This window comes from Metopolophium dirhodum, chromosome 3 (genome assembly GCF_019925205.1).
Source record: "Metopolophium dirhodum isolate CAU chromosome 3, ASM1992520v1, whole genome shotgun sequence".
NCBI classification, from domain to species: domain Eukaryota; kingdom Metazoa; phylum Arthropoda; class Insecta; order Hemiptera; family Aphididae; genus Metopolophium; species Metopolophium dirhodum.
Genome location: NC_083562.1, coordinates 24873835 through 24895097, shown reverse-complemented (window position 1 = coordinate 24895097; position 21263 = coordinate 24873835). Strand labels below are relative to the sequence as shown.

The 21263-nt window shown below is 29.6% G+C and overlaps 2 protein-coding genes across 3 annotated transcripts in view; one reads left to right on the top strand and one right to left on the bottom strand.

Moving 5' to 3' along the window:
• The window catches only part of LOC132941675 (integrin alpha-PS2), a 73775-nt gene that overhangs the window by 27258 nt on the left and 25254 nt on the right, over positions 1 to 21263 (bottom strand). For both annotated transcript variants that reach the window (XM_061009818.1, XM_061009819.1), the window contains exon 3: positions 11526 to 11647. In XM_061009818.1, coding sequence (XP_060865801.1) covers positions 11526 to 11647 — 122 coding nt within the window. The remainder of the gene's footprint in view (positions 1 to 11525; positions 11648 to 21263) is intronic.
• Positions 13488 to 21263, top strand: part of LOC132941682 (sodium channel protein Nach) — a 44102-nt gene continuing 36326 nt past the window's right edge. Inside the window, exon 1 of the mRNA XM_061009830.1 lies at positions 13488 to 13620. The gene's annotated coding sequence lies outside the window, so the exon portion shown is untranslated. The remainder of the gene's footprint in view (positions 13621 to 21263) is intronic.

The following is a 21263-nucleotide window of genomic DNA, read 5'->3' as shown; positions in this document are numbered from 1 at the left end:
CCGTGCAAAAACTGCGGGACCTTGAAAATAATATACAGACCGCGAAAACGGTGATCTCGTACCTTCCTATGTATTTGAAAGAGAAAAAAAAATAAGAAAAGAAAAACTCACGCTCACACATTTGTATTGCAGTCGTCCCCTGTGCGCATATTATACACATATAATATATATATATGGGTACCTACTATATTCTGTATAGAAACCAATTTGTAATTTGTCTCGTGCTTGATCTATCGGCCAACGGAATCAATTCCGTGTTTGCGTCTGGGACGTGATTTTTTTTTTACGTGTAGCCATTTCGAGAAAAAACGGACATGCTCCACCACCGTACGATGTATTGTATCGTCAAGCGACAGCAACGGCAACAGCAGCAGCAGCAGTGGCGACAGAGACAAAAACGAGTTTCGATATATGTACAGGGTGATTCACAAAACATACTCACCCCTTTTTTTCTTCAATAATACGATAGTTCAAAATTTGATTTTTGAAATTTTGATATATATTTTTAGATCATATTTTTAAATTCTTGAGATTTTGCAGTGTACTATTTAAGGTCTTATAGAGTGTCCTCTGGAGATACAAATTTATGTTTTTTTTTCAAATGAGAACCACTTTTTTCTATTGTTCATTATTTAGCGAACAATATTTTTGAAAATGTTGACGTATCAGAATCAAAATTCAAACGAGTAGTTTTTGAGTTATTTTAGTAAACAACTAAGAATAGTTATGTAGATCTACGATATTATAATAATGGGTTTGAAATATATGGGGTCTATGGAGATTTGAAAATGTTAGTAGTTCATATTAATCTATCAACATTTATAATTCGTAAAAATGGTCTAAGCAATTATAAGCGTAATACATACCTACTATAGATTTAATATAATCTAAATATCATATTATCTAATTTAAATTTTTGTAAAACCATTTTTAAGGACTATTATCATTATTATACATATAGATTTTAGTGACTGAGAAACAACTCGTTCGAATTTTGAATTGGGTATACATCAACATTTCAATAAAAACTATTGGCTTAATAATTTACAAAAGAAAAGGAGGGTTTTCAATTAAAAAAATTTTGCATCACCACAGAACAATCTTTATGTAGTACAAAAAATATCGAAAATTTATAAATATGGTCTTAAAGTGTTTTCAAAATTAAAATTATAAACAACTGCATTAAATGATGAAAAAAGAGGGTAAGCGTATGCTTGTTAATCACCCTGTATATTATATAAAACATTATGTATAGGTATATCGAGGATCCGGACTTTTTTCTTATTTATCCCCTCGGCACGCCGCGTCACCGTTCGCGTCTCCTTTGCCCCACATATTCTGTTTATCGGCAAAATTTACATTGAAAAAGAATTACAAACAAAAAGAAAATCTCGGGAGGTTTGATAAAAAAAAAAATAAATAAATAAAATATCGCATTCCGTTTGATATACGTTCGGCGCAGTGGCCCGACGACAGTTGAATGCCGATCCGTTTTTGCCTCGAAGCAAGTGCCGTTTCGCGTTTTGCTAAATTTTTTTTTATTATTTTTATTATTATACGAGATTACCCTCTGTTGTACGCCGAAAGATATTTTTTCCCAGACCATATTATTATTATATCCCGACTATCTACGATAGTATGCGACATGCGATTATCGATGTATATACGCACCGACATTGAAGGCTTTTTAGACGTTCATATATATAAATATAACCAACTGGATGATAATCGACATAATAGACGTACATAATATAGGCACATTGCAGACAAATACTTACCTATAAATGGATGCATTTTTTTCACTTCGAATTTAATACTATTGTTGCTGTGGAAATTATTCCATTACGTCAAGATGTCTCAGGATCTGAATGTGTCAAATCGAATTTATTAAATATTAAATCTTTCATTATTTATTAATTATTATTATTATTATTTAGTTATTTGATTAAATAAGCATATATATTTATGTAATTTTCTTAAATTTGTATAATCTCAGTTCTCACCTTATAAATAATAAGAACGGTTGTCTCTTCCTCAAGCTTTGGCTTTTGGAGACAATCATTTGTATAATTTATTTTAATTTTATTTATGTATTGTGTTTAGGTTTTTTTAAACGCAATAAATAATATTATTATCTACAGATAGTTAAATTCAATTGTTTATTCTGTTCTAATTTTAATCAACCAAGTTTTTCAATCAAGAATCAATTTAAAACGTTCATAATAATAATTCGTAGAAAAAATATATAATTCCAAATCATATATTGTTTACAAGATCTAAATTTTTCCCATACATTATAAACGTATTAACTATATATATAATGACTAATAAGCAATCAAATATTTGTACCTATATCAATAGTATAAGTAATAATTAGTAATTTTAATTATGATTGCTATTTAATTTGATTTTAATATGAGAATATAAAAAGAAAATATTCCTATATTCCCCCAATATTTTAATTTTTAACAATAAAGTAAAAACGATTTAAAACGATATTAAAAGAGTATTAATGAAGAATAGTTGCTGGATCACTGTATATAGTCCACATACAAATATGTACCCTTTATTAAGTATTTATATTTTTCCCTGTTGTTCCTTATAGTTTACCCTGTCCCTGTGGCAACTTGCAGGCTATTAATTAGAATTCATTTTCTAAACATGCATTGAGGCACATAATATATTATATTTAATATTTTTATTAGATTTAGTTTGAAATAATGATAAATAATAAAATATTGTATTTAAGTTAACTGCAATTATATATAGGTACATAGAAAAAAAAGTTATATTTGTATGGTTGAGTGTTGACCTTTATCCAATATTTTCCTATCCAATAATATTGACCTCATAATCAGGATTTGTAGCGGTACAGAATATAAATGTATTTTATTTATATTAATACATTATATATAAATAAATATATGTTTCATTTATAAATATGTGTGCGTCTTTCAATTTTCAAATCGTATACGTAGGTATTATATTATGTAGAGGTACCCGCTTTAGTTGAGCGATTTATACGAGTGGACAATAATTACGGCTGACATAAATTAAGATCAACGGACAGCGATTTTGTCGTAACCATGTCACCGAGTATTGCGGTATGTACCGATCTGTATATGATTAATTAAAATGTACCTACTCATACCGATAAAGCATCGCCGCCGTAGGTTAGCGTTGCAAATCGACAAGGGTTTCCCGACATCTCGTTATTACAATATACGAAATACGAATATAGAATATTATTTATATTGTAGGTATAATAATATAGTTACTATTGCAATATATAAATAAATATATTATTATATTATAGCTGTACCTATTACCCGACGTCTTCTGGATTAAAATTAATCTATATTCCTATCGTTTTACGTTTTGCTTAGGTTGAAATATAATACAAACGTCAAACACAATAATTAATACAATGATACTATTTATGATTTTCCAGTTCTTAATTCTGGACATATTTTTGATGTTTACACAAAAAACTGGAGACAGATCCAACGAATGCTTAAAGGCCCGATGTAAACTCTATACCGTTAAGATTGTTATTCGGGTTTATGTATTTGCATAAAAATAAGTCCAGAATTAAGAAAGCAAATTAGAAAAGTAATCATTATAACCGTGTTTCTTCATATGTATTTGATTTTAAGATTTGTTTTTTTTTTTAAATAAATTTGTAATCAAACATTTTTACATGATATACTTCAACTAAATATAATGAGTTATCTGTTACTAAATACTAATGAGTAATGACAACCATAAATTAACCAAAAAATATTCAATTTTCATGAGCCAAAACTAAATGCATGTATGAGCCACTCTATATCCACTTAATACTTATAAGGACTTAAAAAATAGGCTATAAACACCCTCCGAGTCTCAAGAAATCTATTAACATAACTTTTATTGCAAACGATCCAGTCGTAGTTTTAGTGTCTATATAGAGAACAAACAAAGAGACAATCATTCATAAATATACATAAGTATATAGATTGATTGACGATGACAACCTGAGCGTTAATTAACGTCCCGAATATGTTTTGTTTAAGACATTCCAGACTCCAGTTGATTATGACGTAGGTATATACGATGTACGTACATCCATATTTTTAAAATAATATGATAATATTATGTGCGTGAGCGACAATTTAATTAGTATATAATTGTATAATACAACATGGAGACTTCAACGACCATTACTATATGCGCCACATATACATGTGTTATAACGACGATTCTTGAGAGGAAAAAATCACATACAAATATTATATTGTACAGGTTGAGTCTTTTGAAACCAACCGAACTCAGATAGGTACACTTGTTAGTTTTTATAATATAACTGTAGATTTTTGTGCGTTTGAAAAAATAATTATATAATACTAATTATATCCCGCGCGCAATGACTTAACGCCTCTTATTTCTACACTTTAAACGCTAATAAATAAATAAAAATATTAGTTCAATTCATTCTGAAATGTTCACATTTTGTTCATTATTAAGTGAAATACGAGAATCGTGATAAAAAAAAAAAAACAGAGATGAAAACCAAAAGAAATCGCCGTGTTAAAAAAGTTTATTTTTTGCAGAAATATATAGTATGCGCCACCTATTTGTTATCCGTCGCGGGTACATTTAAAATTATAGAAAAATTTAAAATACATTTAATTGTTTTTCAGAGACGTAAAATTGCACCGGGATAAAAAAAAAAAAACAAAAAGATTCACCCTGTACTGTTTACATTAATGGGGATGCGTTATGACGGGGTGTCGAGAGATATTCCGCAGATACCGCGTATACGGCCGACACCATAAATTTATGTGTGTACGCTGCAACGGGGGGATAAACGGTGTGCATATCAATGTGTGTGCCGGCTCCGGCTGATGCGTATTATTATAAATTATAATATATTTATGTATATATAAAAAACGGACCGGGAAACGTCCGCGGGTTCACGACGACGGACGTTTATACCGCGCGCGCGCACGGAATACAGATGACTAGTATTATATTATTATATGCGTACGCGTTATTTGTCTTTCGGACTTTCGATGTGTGTATATAATGTTTATAATATAACATATTATAATAGGTATACTACAGCAGCTACCATACGCACTGTATAGGTACATCGGAGTACATTTTTATATATTATTATACGTCTAGGTACCTATATATTATATGCATAATATAATATAATATGTTATCAAGATCGGAGCGGCAAACGCATTTCATATAATATAATATGTATATTATTTATAGTCGGGCCCCGGTGACGATGTTTTTGCAGCCAGCAGCAGAGTCCCGTTTGACAAATGCCCGAGAAAGACGGGAAGTGCTGGTCGATTATAACATGCACTGCAGCTGTATACTTACGTCTTACATATATCAGGTATGATACATTAAAAATAAATATATTTGCCTATATAATGTCTGTTATTGTTTTATTTTAAAATAAAGCAATCTGTGTACAAAAAAAAAACAATAAATATATGAAATTATGTTGTACCAAAACATATCCCCAGCTACCTATACATTAAAACAATACCATATTTATGAAAACAAATCTGAATTTTTACAAAATTTATAATTGAGATACATTCATACATTTTTTCACTAATTTTCATTTCAAAACTACCCCCATTCAATTTGATTGCGAGATATTAAAATTTAAGAAATTTATAAGATGTATTATATATTAAATAAACCTATTTTTTATAATACAGTGTACTCTCGGTAAGTCGAATCTTGATAACTCGAAATTCTCGATATCTCGAACAAATAAAATTCCCCCTTAAATAACAATAACACATTAAGAGGACGTTATACCCGCATGTGTTGTCTCTGCCTTACAAGTGCGTAACATAGCAAATTTTACGCTCAGCAGAACACGTGTAGCTCCGTTAGTATAAAAATTAGAGCGAATTGACCTCTTATAACATCTAAAGGTAAGATTATTATCTAGGCAACCTCATGGGCTTTTTATTATATTTTAATTTTAACGCGAGTTATGAGTATTTTAAAATTGTAAATTTTTTATACATCTTAAAATGTATAACATCCTTTTAAGATTTTGATAACTCGACATTTTTAGTAAGTCGAATTTTTTTTCCCTGTGAGATTTGAGTTACCGAGAGTACACTGTATATATTATATATATAGGTAAATAAATTAACGTTTGTATGATGCATACATAGAGAATATACGTTTAAACTACTGAATCAATTGGCACCTAATTTTGCACCACATATTCTCCTTGAGACTTTGGGAATGTTTATGCGTTTATAACTTCGTTTTCAACCCTTATATATTATTATGTTTCTTTAGGATGGCTCAAACATGAATTTCGTTTTGGCTCACTGAAATCGAATAGTTTTTGTTTAAATATAATTTAAGGTTGTCATTGGTTACAAAAAAAAACATTTAAAAAAAAATTCATCGACCAGCTAACCCACCAAGCGTTTTTGTGGAATTTATATAGAAAGGAGACTTTTCAATCGATGTATATGAAAGTGGATGTTTCTCTGTCTGTTTAGCTAGAGACTCAAAAACTACTCGACCGTTTTCTAAAAGTATAGAAAATCGCAAAGTAAAGTATCTTATCCGAAAGTATCACAAAACGTTGAGGGTATTTATAGCTCATTTTTTCAACCCCTATAGGTACCTAAAGGGTATCTCGAACATACCTTTCTTACCATTGGTTACATATTATATTACTATTATTATGAGTAGAATATAATTTGGAATATTCTTATTTTTACAAATATTTGGCACGAGCAACATTGGACGGGACAGCTAGAAATATAATTATATAAGGCAATGTTTGTATGTTTGTAGGTTATAGGTTCGAAAACTACTAGATCGATTTTGACGAAAATTTCATAGATTATTTTTTAGAGATATCATGCAAATGTAGAGTATAGCTAAATAGCTTAGACCCTTTTCGAAAATATACCAAGTGCAGAATCGAATCTGACACAGGCAAATAGCATGCACGCCCGTGAACGGAGAACACCAATATACCGACCAATTTTATATTTGTTCATTTTTCTCGTGTAATGTCAAGTTATACAGTTGTCAGTTAATATGGAAATAAAATAAATAAATGAAAAAAGTTTCTAGAGAACAATTAATAATTTAATCAAATCTATCTTTAGAAGTATGATATAATTACCATCAATGTGATGGTACATACTTATAGTTACAAAAAACGTTCTGTTACGTGCGACATAGTGACACGTGTGTATGTACTTACGGGAGTTACATTTTATGGTACGCACACTAATGATTAGTGCTTGGATTTTATAGAAGTTAATATCAATGAAGATACAAGACACGTATATACTCGTAAATATGCACATAAAAATCTAAAAAATGCAAACTAAAATGTTAAATTATAAGCAAAAAAAAAAACTCAAAATTTGATATTAAAATTACATATTAAACCAACTTGTTTTGAACAGCTAATATTATTATTTTATTGACAGGCTAAAATATGTATCATAAATCCGTTTGATGAACTATTTATAGTTTATACGCTATGATATTATACTACCCTAACGGTTAACCTAACCTAACCTAACCATGATGTACATATTATATAATATATATATTTAAGAATACATACCAAATAGAAAACTATAATCATAACCTTTTGGCAAAATGGAATACAAAAGTGGGTTTTAACTCTGCAGAACTCTTCAAGTCTATAATATACGACAGATGTACAAGGTATAGGTATGCAACGACAACAATAAAGACTTGTACAGTTGTACGAATAGTAAATACACTGCTGTCTACTACGATATGTGTAAAGTATTAAGTTGAGTCCCCTTCATCTATTTGACTATTTTAAATCTAATATATACGCCTAATTACGTTCGTGGAGATTATAAATTATAATGGGTTCAAGAAGTGGCTTTTTTTAGACACAAGTTGCAGCAAATAGAAGAAACTCACTCCTTTAAATTTCTATGAACTTATTCGGGGAGTGATCGTCTTAGGGTATTTTTATAACATAAAACTTCTTATAATAATATAAATTATATAATATAATATTAATTCTATAATACAATTATATTGTTTATTATATGTGATCCGGGATAAAATGCATAACCTTTATATGTTTACACCGTTTACTACCTATGTGTGCGCCTCTGAATTTTCTATTACCTTTAGATTATAAGCTGGGCTATTAGGTATCAGCTTTCCTTAGACAGAACAATGTGATAATAAAAAAAAACTATTTCTAATAAACGTATATAATATTTCATTGAAATTCTATTATGTTTGTAAGCCATTAAAAAATATTATTATTTGGAATAATCAATTTGAACACAATAATAATAATATTATTTTGATACATTCTTTGCATGAATTAGGAAATACACAATTAGAATACCAAATGTTATCACTGTTTCTAGATGGAATATTTTTATTCGATTTTTCTAACGATTATATTTGTAAAGCGTTATATTGCCTGCCTATATGTATACGGTCCTACAAAGTTTGAATGAAAATAATAATGCAAAACATTATAGTTATTAGTTAGAGAAGCTCTTTCATTCGCATTAGTGAAACTCATATTACCTATAGTGCCACTGCGACCATTAGGAACATACGTAGGTACATAGGTAATAATGGTCAGTTTGGAAATATAGCATTGATCATTAAAGAGGTTAGCACTCCACCAGCTCAATCAGACACCTATGCATATATATATATATACTTTTATACATTATACATGTGTATATATATAGACGGCGAACAGTAGTAATCTAAAGAATCCTTATAAAACGTCATTAATTACGAAATTATATATAAAAGACTGTAATAATATTATTATATTATATACGTAATACGTATAGGCAGTGCCTCCAACGACTCTATTTAATTTAGTAACACAGAGATAGGAATATTATCATAGTACATTAGTACCTACCTATACGTATATAGGTACGCATTAATACTGAGATTATATTTTTTTCCTCTCCTTCAGCGTCGCTTTCACGCGTCTCCACTCGTTCTCCACCGGGTCCATTAACTCGTGATCCACATATATAGCAGCAATCATAAAAACCAGACTATCGGTGCACTTTTTTCTCTCTTTATTTTGTCTTTCTATTTAATCTGTCTCAGTTTTCTTGACCGCAACCTTTTATTCGTTGCCGCGGAACAAGCTTCCACGTAATATAATAATAATACTATAATAGTAATAATAGTAATAATAAATTTCACTTCGTTTTGGCCTCCGGCCTCGCGGTGTATATGCCGTGGCACATTCCGCGGCCATCTGTTCAATCGTATATTATAAATGTACAATATATTATATTAAATGCACATACATGCGGATCATATACACACGCACACACATTTGTATAATATAGAATAATAAATAATAAATGTATAATATAGCACCATAAGTCGTGTCATTTCTTCTGTTCGCGCGCGACGATTCTGCGCGAATTATTTACCGCACCTCCTGACGCCCAACCCAACGGCGCGGCGCGGCGTCCAAGGAGGCGTTCAATTTCATAACACGCCCGGCGAGCACCTCAAAAACAGCACATATATTATATGACAATATGTATAACCGATAGACGACCAAAAATCTACCTATATTTGAATATGGTTATACAATTTTAAATTGGTACATGCCACATGGTAATCAAGTGCGTGATTATTTCAGCACAGAATATATGCATTATATCAATCCGTTAGCTAATTTATTGTATTATCTCGAAAATTACACTTTCATGAACGTGATCCCAGGGAATGCTAATTAGAAAACTATTTCGAACTTTTTTACTATATTTAAAAAAAATTATAATCGATATTTTTAAGTTTATTAGCACATTTATTAGAACATTTATTTTTATATGTTTATTACATATTTTTTACGCTGCTGCATATTGTATTACATCTTCACACTTATCATATCATCTGCTATTTAAACTATCATAAATACGGCTATGATTTATAAATACGATTTGTTGTGTTGTATGTAAGGCATAGCTTTTTTTAACACGAAGTGCTCCAATAATTTATCATACTGATAAAATATAATTTTTAACATTCATTTTTAAGTTATTTTTCTTTTTATAAAGCATTGTCTCTGACAATTTTGTTCGTACATTATCGTATTTTAAGAATACTTTATACATTTTAGAAATAAATAATGTTACGATTAGATTATCATTACCTAGTTAGCTTTTTTTAATATTGTATGCAACCCAGACATTGATCGAATGTGAAATATTTAATATGAAATTAATTGATTAAAAGAATTATTTTTTTGAGTTTGTATCTCATAAATTCATAATTATAATATATATCTATGATTACCTATATATATATAATAAATAATTTATTAAAAAGAAAACCGTATTGGTTGAATAATATAAAATATTTACTTTGTATTTACGTAAACTATTTCACGAAAATATTTTATTTAAAAATACAGTGAAATATTAGAAATAAAAAAAAATATTTTCGCAAATTCATATAGTGTTGGGTATAATTACTTATAATTTATTATAATGATATATATTATATTAAAAAGTGATGGTCAAAGATTCGAAAATCGACTGTGGCAGTGCAGAGGAATTGCGTTTGGCTGCTGTAACAGTGTTTAAAAATTGGCCGGGATATTTTATGGTTATGCCGGTTATGGTACATTGGTACATACACATCTTGAATATTATAATAAATATATATACAGAGTGATTCACCATACCCCCCATTTTTCCTTTATTAATGCATTATTTAAATTATGATTTTTTGAATTTCAAAGTATACCTACTTAGGTATTATATAATTAGTATTAATTATTATTAGGTAATTTTGTAATTACTTAAATTGTCATCATTAAATCCCGTATACCTTTAAACTCATTATCACGGACTATCATCCTCAGTATACCTATATACCTATAATGTTTAGCAACTCGAGAACTACTCGTTCAAATTTAAATTTAAATACATCAAAATCTCCAAAAAAACTGATTTGCTAAATAGTTTAAAGTAAAATGGGCGGATCTCATTTGTAAAACAAAAGTTTAGAAATTTAAAATATGGTATTTTACTATTATTATAATAAGAAATTTCAAAAATTTGAATTTGAATAAATGCATTATCAAAGTAAAAAAGGGGGATGAGTACAACACATAATGAACACTCTGTATGTATGCCGTCAAGTCGGGTAACACGGCGCGCGGTACCTATACATTCATATTATTATTTAACTGCACAGCAATGCACAACTATATATATATATATTATGTAGTAAGTATATTATATTATAATTTATACATTTGTTTAATGTCTTCATATACGATCGCGACTCGTATATTATGAACAACACGAGTCGTAAATTATACGGCGGCCGTGTCCAATAATAACGGCCGCGGCGCTTTTCACAACAGATCGGTCGGCCGGTCGCGGTCTGTCCGTCCGTCCGTCCGTCCGTAGGTTAGTTGTACATAATATTATTATAACGCTGCTGGCCGGCGTGAGAAAACTCACCTCTCGTGTCGAACGGTATCTCCTCGCAATCGTCCTCCCTGGCCGTGCCGCATCTGAACACGGCGCCGCCCTTTTCGACGCCCGGCTGTGCCGTCTGCGCCTCCGGTGCTCCGATCAGCAACCTGGAAAACCGTACACGAATGTCATTCGTTATTACTTATTACGTGCATATACATATATACAGAACATATGAAATATAATATGATATTATAGTATAATAGGACGATGTAGGTATAGTTGAATATTATACTATAATCACAAAATTGTCTGTGTCATTATATCGTATGCAGTTTTGAGGGGGCGGGGTACTTTATGAAATTGCTCAATCCGAAAAGAACTATCGCTTTTTGAGTACAACGCGCGCGTACATCAGCAGCATCCTAATACATTTAGACGCATATAAATCTATAATATACGCGCGTATATATAGTAATATGATTACACGTTTCATTTATTGTATAGCATTTCGTCAGTTCTATTATATATATATATATATATATGTGTGTGTGTGTGTACGCTTCGGGCTAAAATTCGGGTGCAGGCAGGAAGCATTGTAAATTGCCAGCAAGCACGGGCCACGTGTATATGTATATACGCACGTCACACACATACTGACGTTAGACTACTATATTGGAGATATAAGATGAGCATCGGACCGTAACTCGAAACGTCACTGTATACACACATTACACTTAAGACGAGACGCATATAATATTATGTATCTACCTATAATAATAATAGTATAACAAGCCAAGGATCGAACTTCGTCGTTACAGCCGGCGTTATTGAAATTGAAACGTTACCGTACGGAAATAGCTACCGGTTGATTCATTAAAATGGCTACACTCATTTTCCAAATCTATTTTTGTGATTTTTAAAAACATATTTTTATGGTCCATTACATTTTAAAAAGTAATCCAATTTTTAAATTTCTTTTTCTTGTAGGTACCTACTAGTGGTTTGAAAAAAAATATCATCTTATTATCTATATCTTATCAAGATGCCTCTGTCAGAAGAAGAATATATTTTTACAATTTTATTGTATGAATATCGAAATATCGAATATTGTTTAAAAATAATAAATATATATTTTTTTGTATGAGTTTAAGTTTATAAAGTTGATAGGAGCGTAGAATGAAAAGAAGTAAACCCCTACAAAAGCAGTGGTCCACTCTTACTCATCTAAACTATCTCCATATATTAATAATAAAAAAACCTATTATGGTTCATACATATTAATACATCAATATATTTTGAATTAAAGTAGCTTCTGAAATAAAATCCTTTCTTTTTCTTTTAAAATTGCCAATTTAACTTATAGAATTAGTGTATCCAGTTATAGATCAACTTGTATATAATAAAGAAAAAAAATTAACGCTTCAAAACAATTTTTTTTTTATTGTAAACAAACACGAGTTCTTATACTAGTGCTTAAAATATGTCCTATATACTCGCGATTATAAGAGTAAACATTAAATCGCGTATGTAAACATTATATGTTACATGTTTTTATACTTGCATATACGTATAGGTATGTTTTATGAACCCTGGATAATAAGTAGGTATACAAATTATTATTATTTTTTACAGCATATAGGACTAAGTGTTATATGGCTGCGGATTGCACGAAGTATTATAATTATTATAATAAATACAATATCGTATAACTATAAAGTATAAACAACGCATATAACGCGGGTCTCGGACAACATCATAATAGTGCTCGTCGATCACTACTGAAACGAAAATTCTTTTAATAGTGTTTATATTATAATATATATTGGCGTTATGCCGGTAAACCGCGTAAATTACAATTGTGTGCGAGATGGCGTTTATAATATGAGTGCATCACCAATGTAGAAAGAAAAAGAAGAAGAAGAGTAAAATCACGATAACACTGTATTTAGTTGGCGTCTTCGTATAGGCACATATTATATGATATTATATACATTTAAACTCGCACGACAGTCGTTAATTAATGCGCCGCCGGGACACGCGTAATGTGTACCTATATACTACTTATTATGTGTGTGTATGTGAAAAATCGCGTGCTCGCTGAGGAGAAGATACCTGAGTGCTAATAGTTTCAATGGCGGTAAGTGTCGGCCTATTAAAGCTGCTAAACGATTATCGAATGAATTTATAAAACGCATACACATTATACGACAATATGATATTACTCACGCATAAATAAATATATATATATTATATCGGATCTCGTTTTCAACGCCTCGTTTAAACACTGCGCCGACCCGTCGATGTAGGCATATTAATATATTATGTAATAGAAAATTTCTATACAGTTACGGGATTCTAATGAAAAATCGTGATCGAATTACCAACATATATACTGCGAGTTGTGGGTACAGCCTATTATGCGACTTGTATATGGATACCTATACTTATTTCTAATATATGCTACAGTAGTTTTACTTAACGAATTTTAACGTGTGTTTTTCGATAAAGCTTCTAAAATATTAATGTACTATAGTATATAGATACGTTGCACATTTTTACTTACGGGCACGCATATATTAAATCATATACTTACACGTGTATTAGAACCAAGGGAGTAGAGGTTATCAAGACTTTGGTACATGTAACATACATTTTTAGCAACTGCTGCAGTGTATATAATATGTAGGTATTTAGTATTATAATACATTTATCGCATCAAATTCGTTTAGATATAATATATATATATACAATATACATAGTTCATCATGCCATTTCCATTTAAGTAACAATAATAAATGTATAAAATAAAATTAACTCTGCAAATACGTACTATATCTATAAACCTACATGCAATTTAGATCAGAAAATCAAACATTTCTTCACGTATAGAGATACCTATATTATAGTTATAACTTATTTACTTACTGCAAAAGTAAATAAAATTAACTCGCGTTATGTTTCATAGTTGGATTTTCATCGACGCGAGTTCATTTTTATAAAAATCCAACGACGAAACATCTACATAATAATATTATATTTATTTAAAAATGATCTGAGAATATGACATAGGTATATATTTACTACTTAATATAGCCGTCCGTGCAATGTCCATTATTAAACACAATTTGTACTGTTGTTTTTTGTTATTCCACTCAACAATAAGTTTAATCTACAGAACTGTTGATTTTTTTTCCAAAATTATATCGTCAAATCGTACACCGTTAAACACTTAACGCGATAAGGTTTTATTAAAAATATATAATAAATATTGCTTGTATACCTACCTATGTGTACTTAATCGGTGTGGCACTGCCGGCGCCCAAGTCATAACAACTGCCCATTAATAAGATGTAGGTAAAAAGATTAATTTATTATCAATATTATTTATTACTATAATATAAAATGGTCACTCTTTGAACAAATGAAACTTTTAAGTTAGTAGGTAGTTAAAAACAAACTGCTAGTGTGCAGTAATTCCTGTGCTAGTGAGCTATATTTTATATTATTGAATAAGAAAAAGTAAGAATAAAGTAATTATTGGAAAAAACATTATATTTATATTATATAGCTGAATAATTTAGCCGGCGTTGTGATTGTTCAACTTATTTTGGATGCAACTTGTTGTAGAAGCAATGTCTTTTTAAGTGTAAATTATATTATATTGTTTATAGCCATTAAACATTTGCCCGTGAGATTTGCTTGTGATTATGCGAGCAGTATATTATCAGGACTCGCAATAGATGCGTAAGTTAGTGTATAATTTAACTCTAAAGTATCAAAGTTGTACCAAGTTTGTCGTTTTTACTTAATCCTGCAACCGATGACGGATTGTATCCAATCTGGTGCTTTTTCATGGTCTGGGAAAAATTTACAAAAATCTTTTTTTCTTATTCTATTTAAACACCTATTATTTTTTAACGATGGTACTGTAATAGCATTTTGTTAAAATTAAAATAATCTGCTAAAAAATTGAACTTATCTTGATTTTATTATAAATTTTTAGCAGATTATTTTAACATAAATGATATCTATATTTCAAAGACTTAGCTACCTATAAAATGATATCACAACTTTTAGAGCCGTTTTTTTTACACGGTGTATGGGGAGTGTTTTTGTTCGGATACAAATTAAAACAAAAATAAAAATGATAATTTCTAATATTAGTATTTATTACTATTATAATCTATTTATTACTATTATACTATTACACTGCAACAGTTTCATATTGAGAGTTGCGATTTACGTCTACTAATTATGTCTAAAATTACTATTATAATCTGTAATAAGATGTAACCAATTTCAATTATTTATAAACAAAAAAAACGAAACCGTAATGACACGAACTATCAATAGTTAAATACCATTAACATTTTATATTTTATATAAAAATTAATGTAATAACCACTTATTGTCACACAAAGCTTAAATAAAAACAATTTTTTTTAATTTAAACGACAATACTATTACATATTATATAAATTATAACAACAATACAACTGCAGACAGTATAGCTACTATTTAAAAAAAATCTACTTGGGTAGGTACATTATACGTAATACTGGGAATAATTTATATATACACAAAATGAGTAAATATAAAAATGTAATCATTATAAAGTTATGTGTACTGTTTTGTGTACACATTGTTGTCCGATTTTGTGTTAAATTAAATTTATTTTCAAATTACACGCAATTTACAACGCAAAGTTTATTTTCAGGCCACCCCGGAATTTCAATAATTTAGCAAACACCGGTAACCAAAGACAAAGGACCCTTCCGGCCGTATTTAATGACTCGTGACCCGGTTTCCTGTGGTTAAAATAAAAAAAAATCGAACAAAAAATGGATCACTGGGTCTATATAGAGGTAATAAATTAATAGAGTGGGGAACAGAAACAAAGTAATACCGATCGAATGTTCTTAGAGTGATAAAATCCCGTGCTTAGAATATTCACCGCGGAGAGGTCAAAGAAGCCACACCCTGATGTTTGTGTATATAATTCAGGGCGTTGCGTTTCAAAAGGAACCCTTTATTGTTATGCGTATATATAAAGCGCTTACGATATTTTCGATACTTAATAAAATGTTTTCCGAATCGATTATGATGACGATGATGTGGAGCGGGTTTAATACATAATATGTTATTATAGGTATTAACTTTTCGTTATTCCTCGACCATAACGCGCACGGTGGAACCCTAATACCCTACATCGTTTCAACAAGTTTATGGTTAACACAATAAACACAATATTACACAAATTATACAATCACTGAATCACCAAATTTTTGTATATAAGTGAACAATAATTATCCATAATTTAATATCGGATATATATCATATTTTAGATTATAAGCTCCGCGGATGTACCTACTTATTATTATAATAATATTATCGATGAAATGTATTTTTGTTATTTTCGTACGATATGCGTGTTTAATTTGATATATTATGTGACCTATCCTATGACCTACATAATATATATTACCTTTACCCACCTTTAAAGGTGGGAAAATTAATGAAATAAACTGTCTCGACTCTCGAGCAAGACAAAAACTATAAAATAAATATTAATTTGGTTCAAAAAGTTATAGTATTTTTTTTTATTAAAAAACCTATCCAAAAACGAATAAGCGAAAAAGAAATATTGTGTTAATTTATAATTTTTTTCATACATTATTAATTAATAATAAATAAAAATCTTGTAATCGTTAATTATTATTTATTGCTTATGTACATTTTAAGTTAAGAATTTTGATCGAACCTATACACCGCTATAAAATTAAAGTTATTGCACAATATAGTTACAATTTAAACGTCAACTCCTTCGTGCATGATTATGAAAATTAATTTTAGTTAATCCTACAATCTCATTGATACAAATATGGGTGCGTTTGAGGTATATTAACGTTTATTGTTTTACTTAACCGTTATTTTTAATTATTAATCGAAATTTAATAGACTTTTGTGGACCCTATTGTGATCTTATTGTTATTTGTCTTATGATTTTTCGTATTTTTATAAACAATAGTTTCTATAGCGTTATTGTTTTTACTGTTTTCGATAAGCCTATTATATGCAATCCACGGCGCATTGGTGCACACTTAAATTGATGTTTAAGTGTCTCTTATAAACACTGAATTGTCTTTATACATTATATATATATTGTATACAAACTATAAAGGTCATTGATATAATATAGTCATTGCTGCTGCAGCATGTTAAATTTGTGTTTAACAGCGCATCGTTATTTTTTGCACGTATGCAAAACCACGGTAGTCGCCGAGGTACCATCTGTTTTTAATTGTGTAATCACGAGTGTTTTCAAATGATGTACGATAAAATGTATAATGTGCTCCACCGTCCACCGATATTAAATCTTCGCATCAGATCGTACCAACAATTAAATAATAATTTTAATTTCGCGTTGCTTATAGGTACCAACTATACCTACTATTTAATTTCAAGTCGCGTCGATGTATTATAACTACATAATTTATCATTAATACTCTATGCGTGGTGCAGAATGTTAGTACTGTGATGGATAGTTTATAAAGCTAATATAATCGCGTGTAAGTATCTATGTGTCTTTAAAACGCTTGCAGATGTTATTCGAATTTCGATTGTTATATTAACGGCTTATATGTTTATATAGGCATAAGAGATTAAATATAAAATATCTTTGAAAAAAAACTATACATACATGGCCTTGTTTGAACAATACTCTATATATATAATAAATACACGTAAACCTTGATCCTGTAACACATATATTTTATAACAACGTTTTTATTGAAAATATTGAATCTGTCGTTTATCTTTTGTGTACAATATTATATTATTATAGCCGCCTGTTGACATTTTATATATTATGTGGCACTTATATTGAAATCGTTAATATGTAGGCGATAGCAGAGTCCGAGATAGAATCTAATCGATTTTAATCAGTATTGACATTTTTCCCATTCTAAATTGTAGATGTTTTTGAATACAATCAGTCAATACCTATAAAGGTAGGTACTTAATACATCAACATCAATAAAGTGTATACCTATTGTGCTAGGTTTTTGACATTTTTATTTCAAAAATAAGATTCTCATATTTTTAGAATTTTTAAATTTTAATGGAATGTTTAATTTTAAACAGCGTGTAAATTTTGTAGGATAGCACAATTTTTAAAATTGCTGAATACAATTAATAAATTAATTATTATAGTAATTATATTGAGGCAACGTGTATATTAGGTGAAAATAATAAGAGAACAAAATATGCGGTAACAACTAATATCATACGTGACATGGTAATTACATGGTAAATGATTATCCATTAACGACAATCCCATTAAATATTTTATATTATAATGAATTACAAGGCAAATCATGCGTGAATATTAGGTATGCTCTCGGTAGTGGAATTGTTGAAATAACAATAAATATGTATTCTTATTTGTATAGAATTTTGTGTATCTTAAATGCATGCATAAGAGAAAATTAAAGATATATCGTGGAGTTCATGTTAATTAATATAATTGAGAAATTACACAATAATGCATGTATTTATCTAAAAAAACCCACGTGAATGACTGTGACAATTATTTAGATCTTGGAAAGATTGCGTGTTTGAAAACTCTAATAGCTTTTTTTAGTAACGGAATATAATAAGATACACCGTCTAGTGACTACGCCATGCTCTACATTTTTCTTCTGGGTATTTTTATTGCTCCTTTGTCTAAAGACATAAAACGCATTTAATAGGAAATAAACAACTTTTCCACGGGTAAGCAACAGACACTCGACGTAAATGGTAACAATTAATAGCTTGTATTTTTTTCTATCGATTGTACTTATAATTATATAATGTAGCCTATAGGCATAGGTATAGCCGTGGGTACATGGGAATTACAAAATTTCATAAAACTCCTTTTTTCTTACTTTCATTTTGATATATTATACGTTATGGTAAATATGGAAATTAATCTTGTAGGTATATACCAACGTTTATGTGCTTAAAAATATGAGAACATTATAATATATCGGAGACGTCTTGATGAGTGAGAACCGAGGACAATTTTTACTCTATAGTTCTTCTAGTGGACTGTTAATAATGATACTTATTAATATTATTTGTATATAATCTGTTTTAATTAAAATTATTAAATCCATCTCCAGGGCCAGATTAAGGGTTTTGGTTCCCCTACGTTGTCATTTTCTTATATAAATCTTAATTTGACTTAGAATTGATATTTTTGAATAATTTCAATTGTTGTTTAATATCTGTTAGTGCAATTTTATACTGGGAATATTATTTTTTTTATATAACAAAAAACTATTTTTCAGCCTCTTTTAGCCTTTAATGTTAGTCCGGGCCCTGTCAGCATGTGATCTGAATTAAATATATAATGACATGGTCTATATTAGACAAATATACTCGAATATAGTAACTGATGATGATTGTAATCATTGAATCAATAAAATTACCATTTGCTTGTTTCTGAGTGCAGACATGGAACAGCGAAATCATCCAAATGTTTTTTCGTTATTTTGAACTGATAAATATTTTCATTGTTTTTTAAATCGACGAGACAAAAATAATTATATTTTATGTACTTATTACACGAATTTCATACAACATTTTTTATTATTGATTAATGATATTATTATTATACGTCTATAGATAGTGAGCTCTTGTACAGTGTCATAGATATTTGACAGCAGTCTCATAATTTTGGTGTCTTATTTCGCCGCCAAACCACCCAGTGGGTCTTAAATATCAGGTTTCTTACCGGGTTTTTAATTTCAAGTATACCGTATAGTCTCCTTGCAACCCACGCTTATATAAATGTGAAAAAGTAGCCATAATGTTGTTCTTTGAATAGTGCTACTGAAAATACACAACATATTTCACTATTACAAAATAAACGACTAATGAGTATGATTTGGATTTGGTGATTTAAAGTAGGAAGCAAAGACAACTGTGAACTGTTAGATACGATCTATACTGTAGTAGCCAGTAGGTAGATATATAGGTATATTAAAAATAAATCGAACGGTAAAACAGTTCGTTGTAACACGGCGGCTACGTCTTGAACAGATTAATTGAGGACAATGTACGTATTACAATATAACGTATTAGTACAACACAACTTCGTGTCAGTTAGTTTCTAACACGGTTCAAAATGTTTGGTACATAGGGGTGAGAAATGGTCCAAGAGATATACACTAATTACGCCATGTGTTTAAAGTTGGCTCAACAGCGGTGGCACATACAACCGTATATGAGTATATTATTAGAGGCGGAACCACGGCAGTATAGTCGAGGTGAGTATTAGTTGAAACGCTTTGGGGCAACAAATTATTAATATTGCATGCACCTATATATAAATACTCGTATAAAAATTAAGTTTTATTTTTACATTATTAAATTAAATTGTACGTTCAGTTTGACGGGCGGCAGAACGCACACGCATATATTACAAATGTCAGCGTAAAAAATAAAGAAGCATTGAAGATAAAGTTTTATATATTATATACATAAATTATTATCTAACCCAAATGCTTACATCCCCACTCGAGATTTAATCTTAGATGCCGCGAGTCTTTCCAATGAAAAATCAAAATAATCAACCCAGTTGAAAATACAATTCAATATTACACATAATATTATTAGTTATTATATATGTATATGCATGCTGCATTCGACGAGCAATATAATGTAATAAATAATAATAATACATAATATTATAACAATTTTGTATTGAAAAAATCGGACTCGTCCGTATACTGC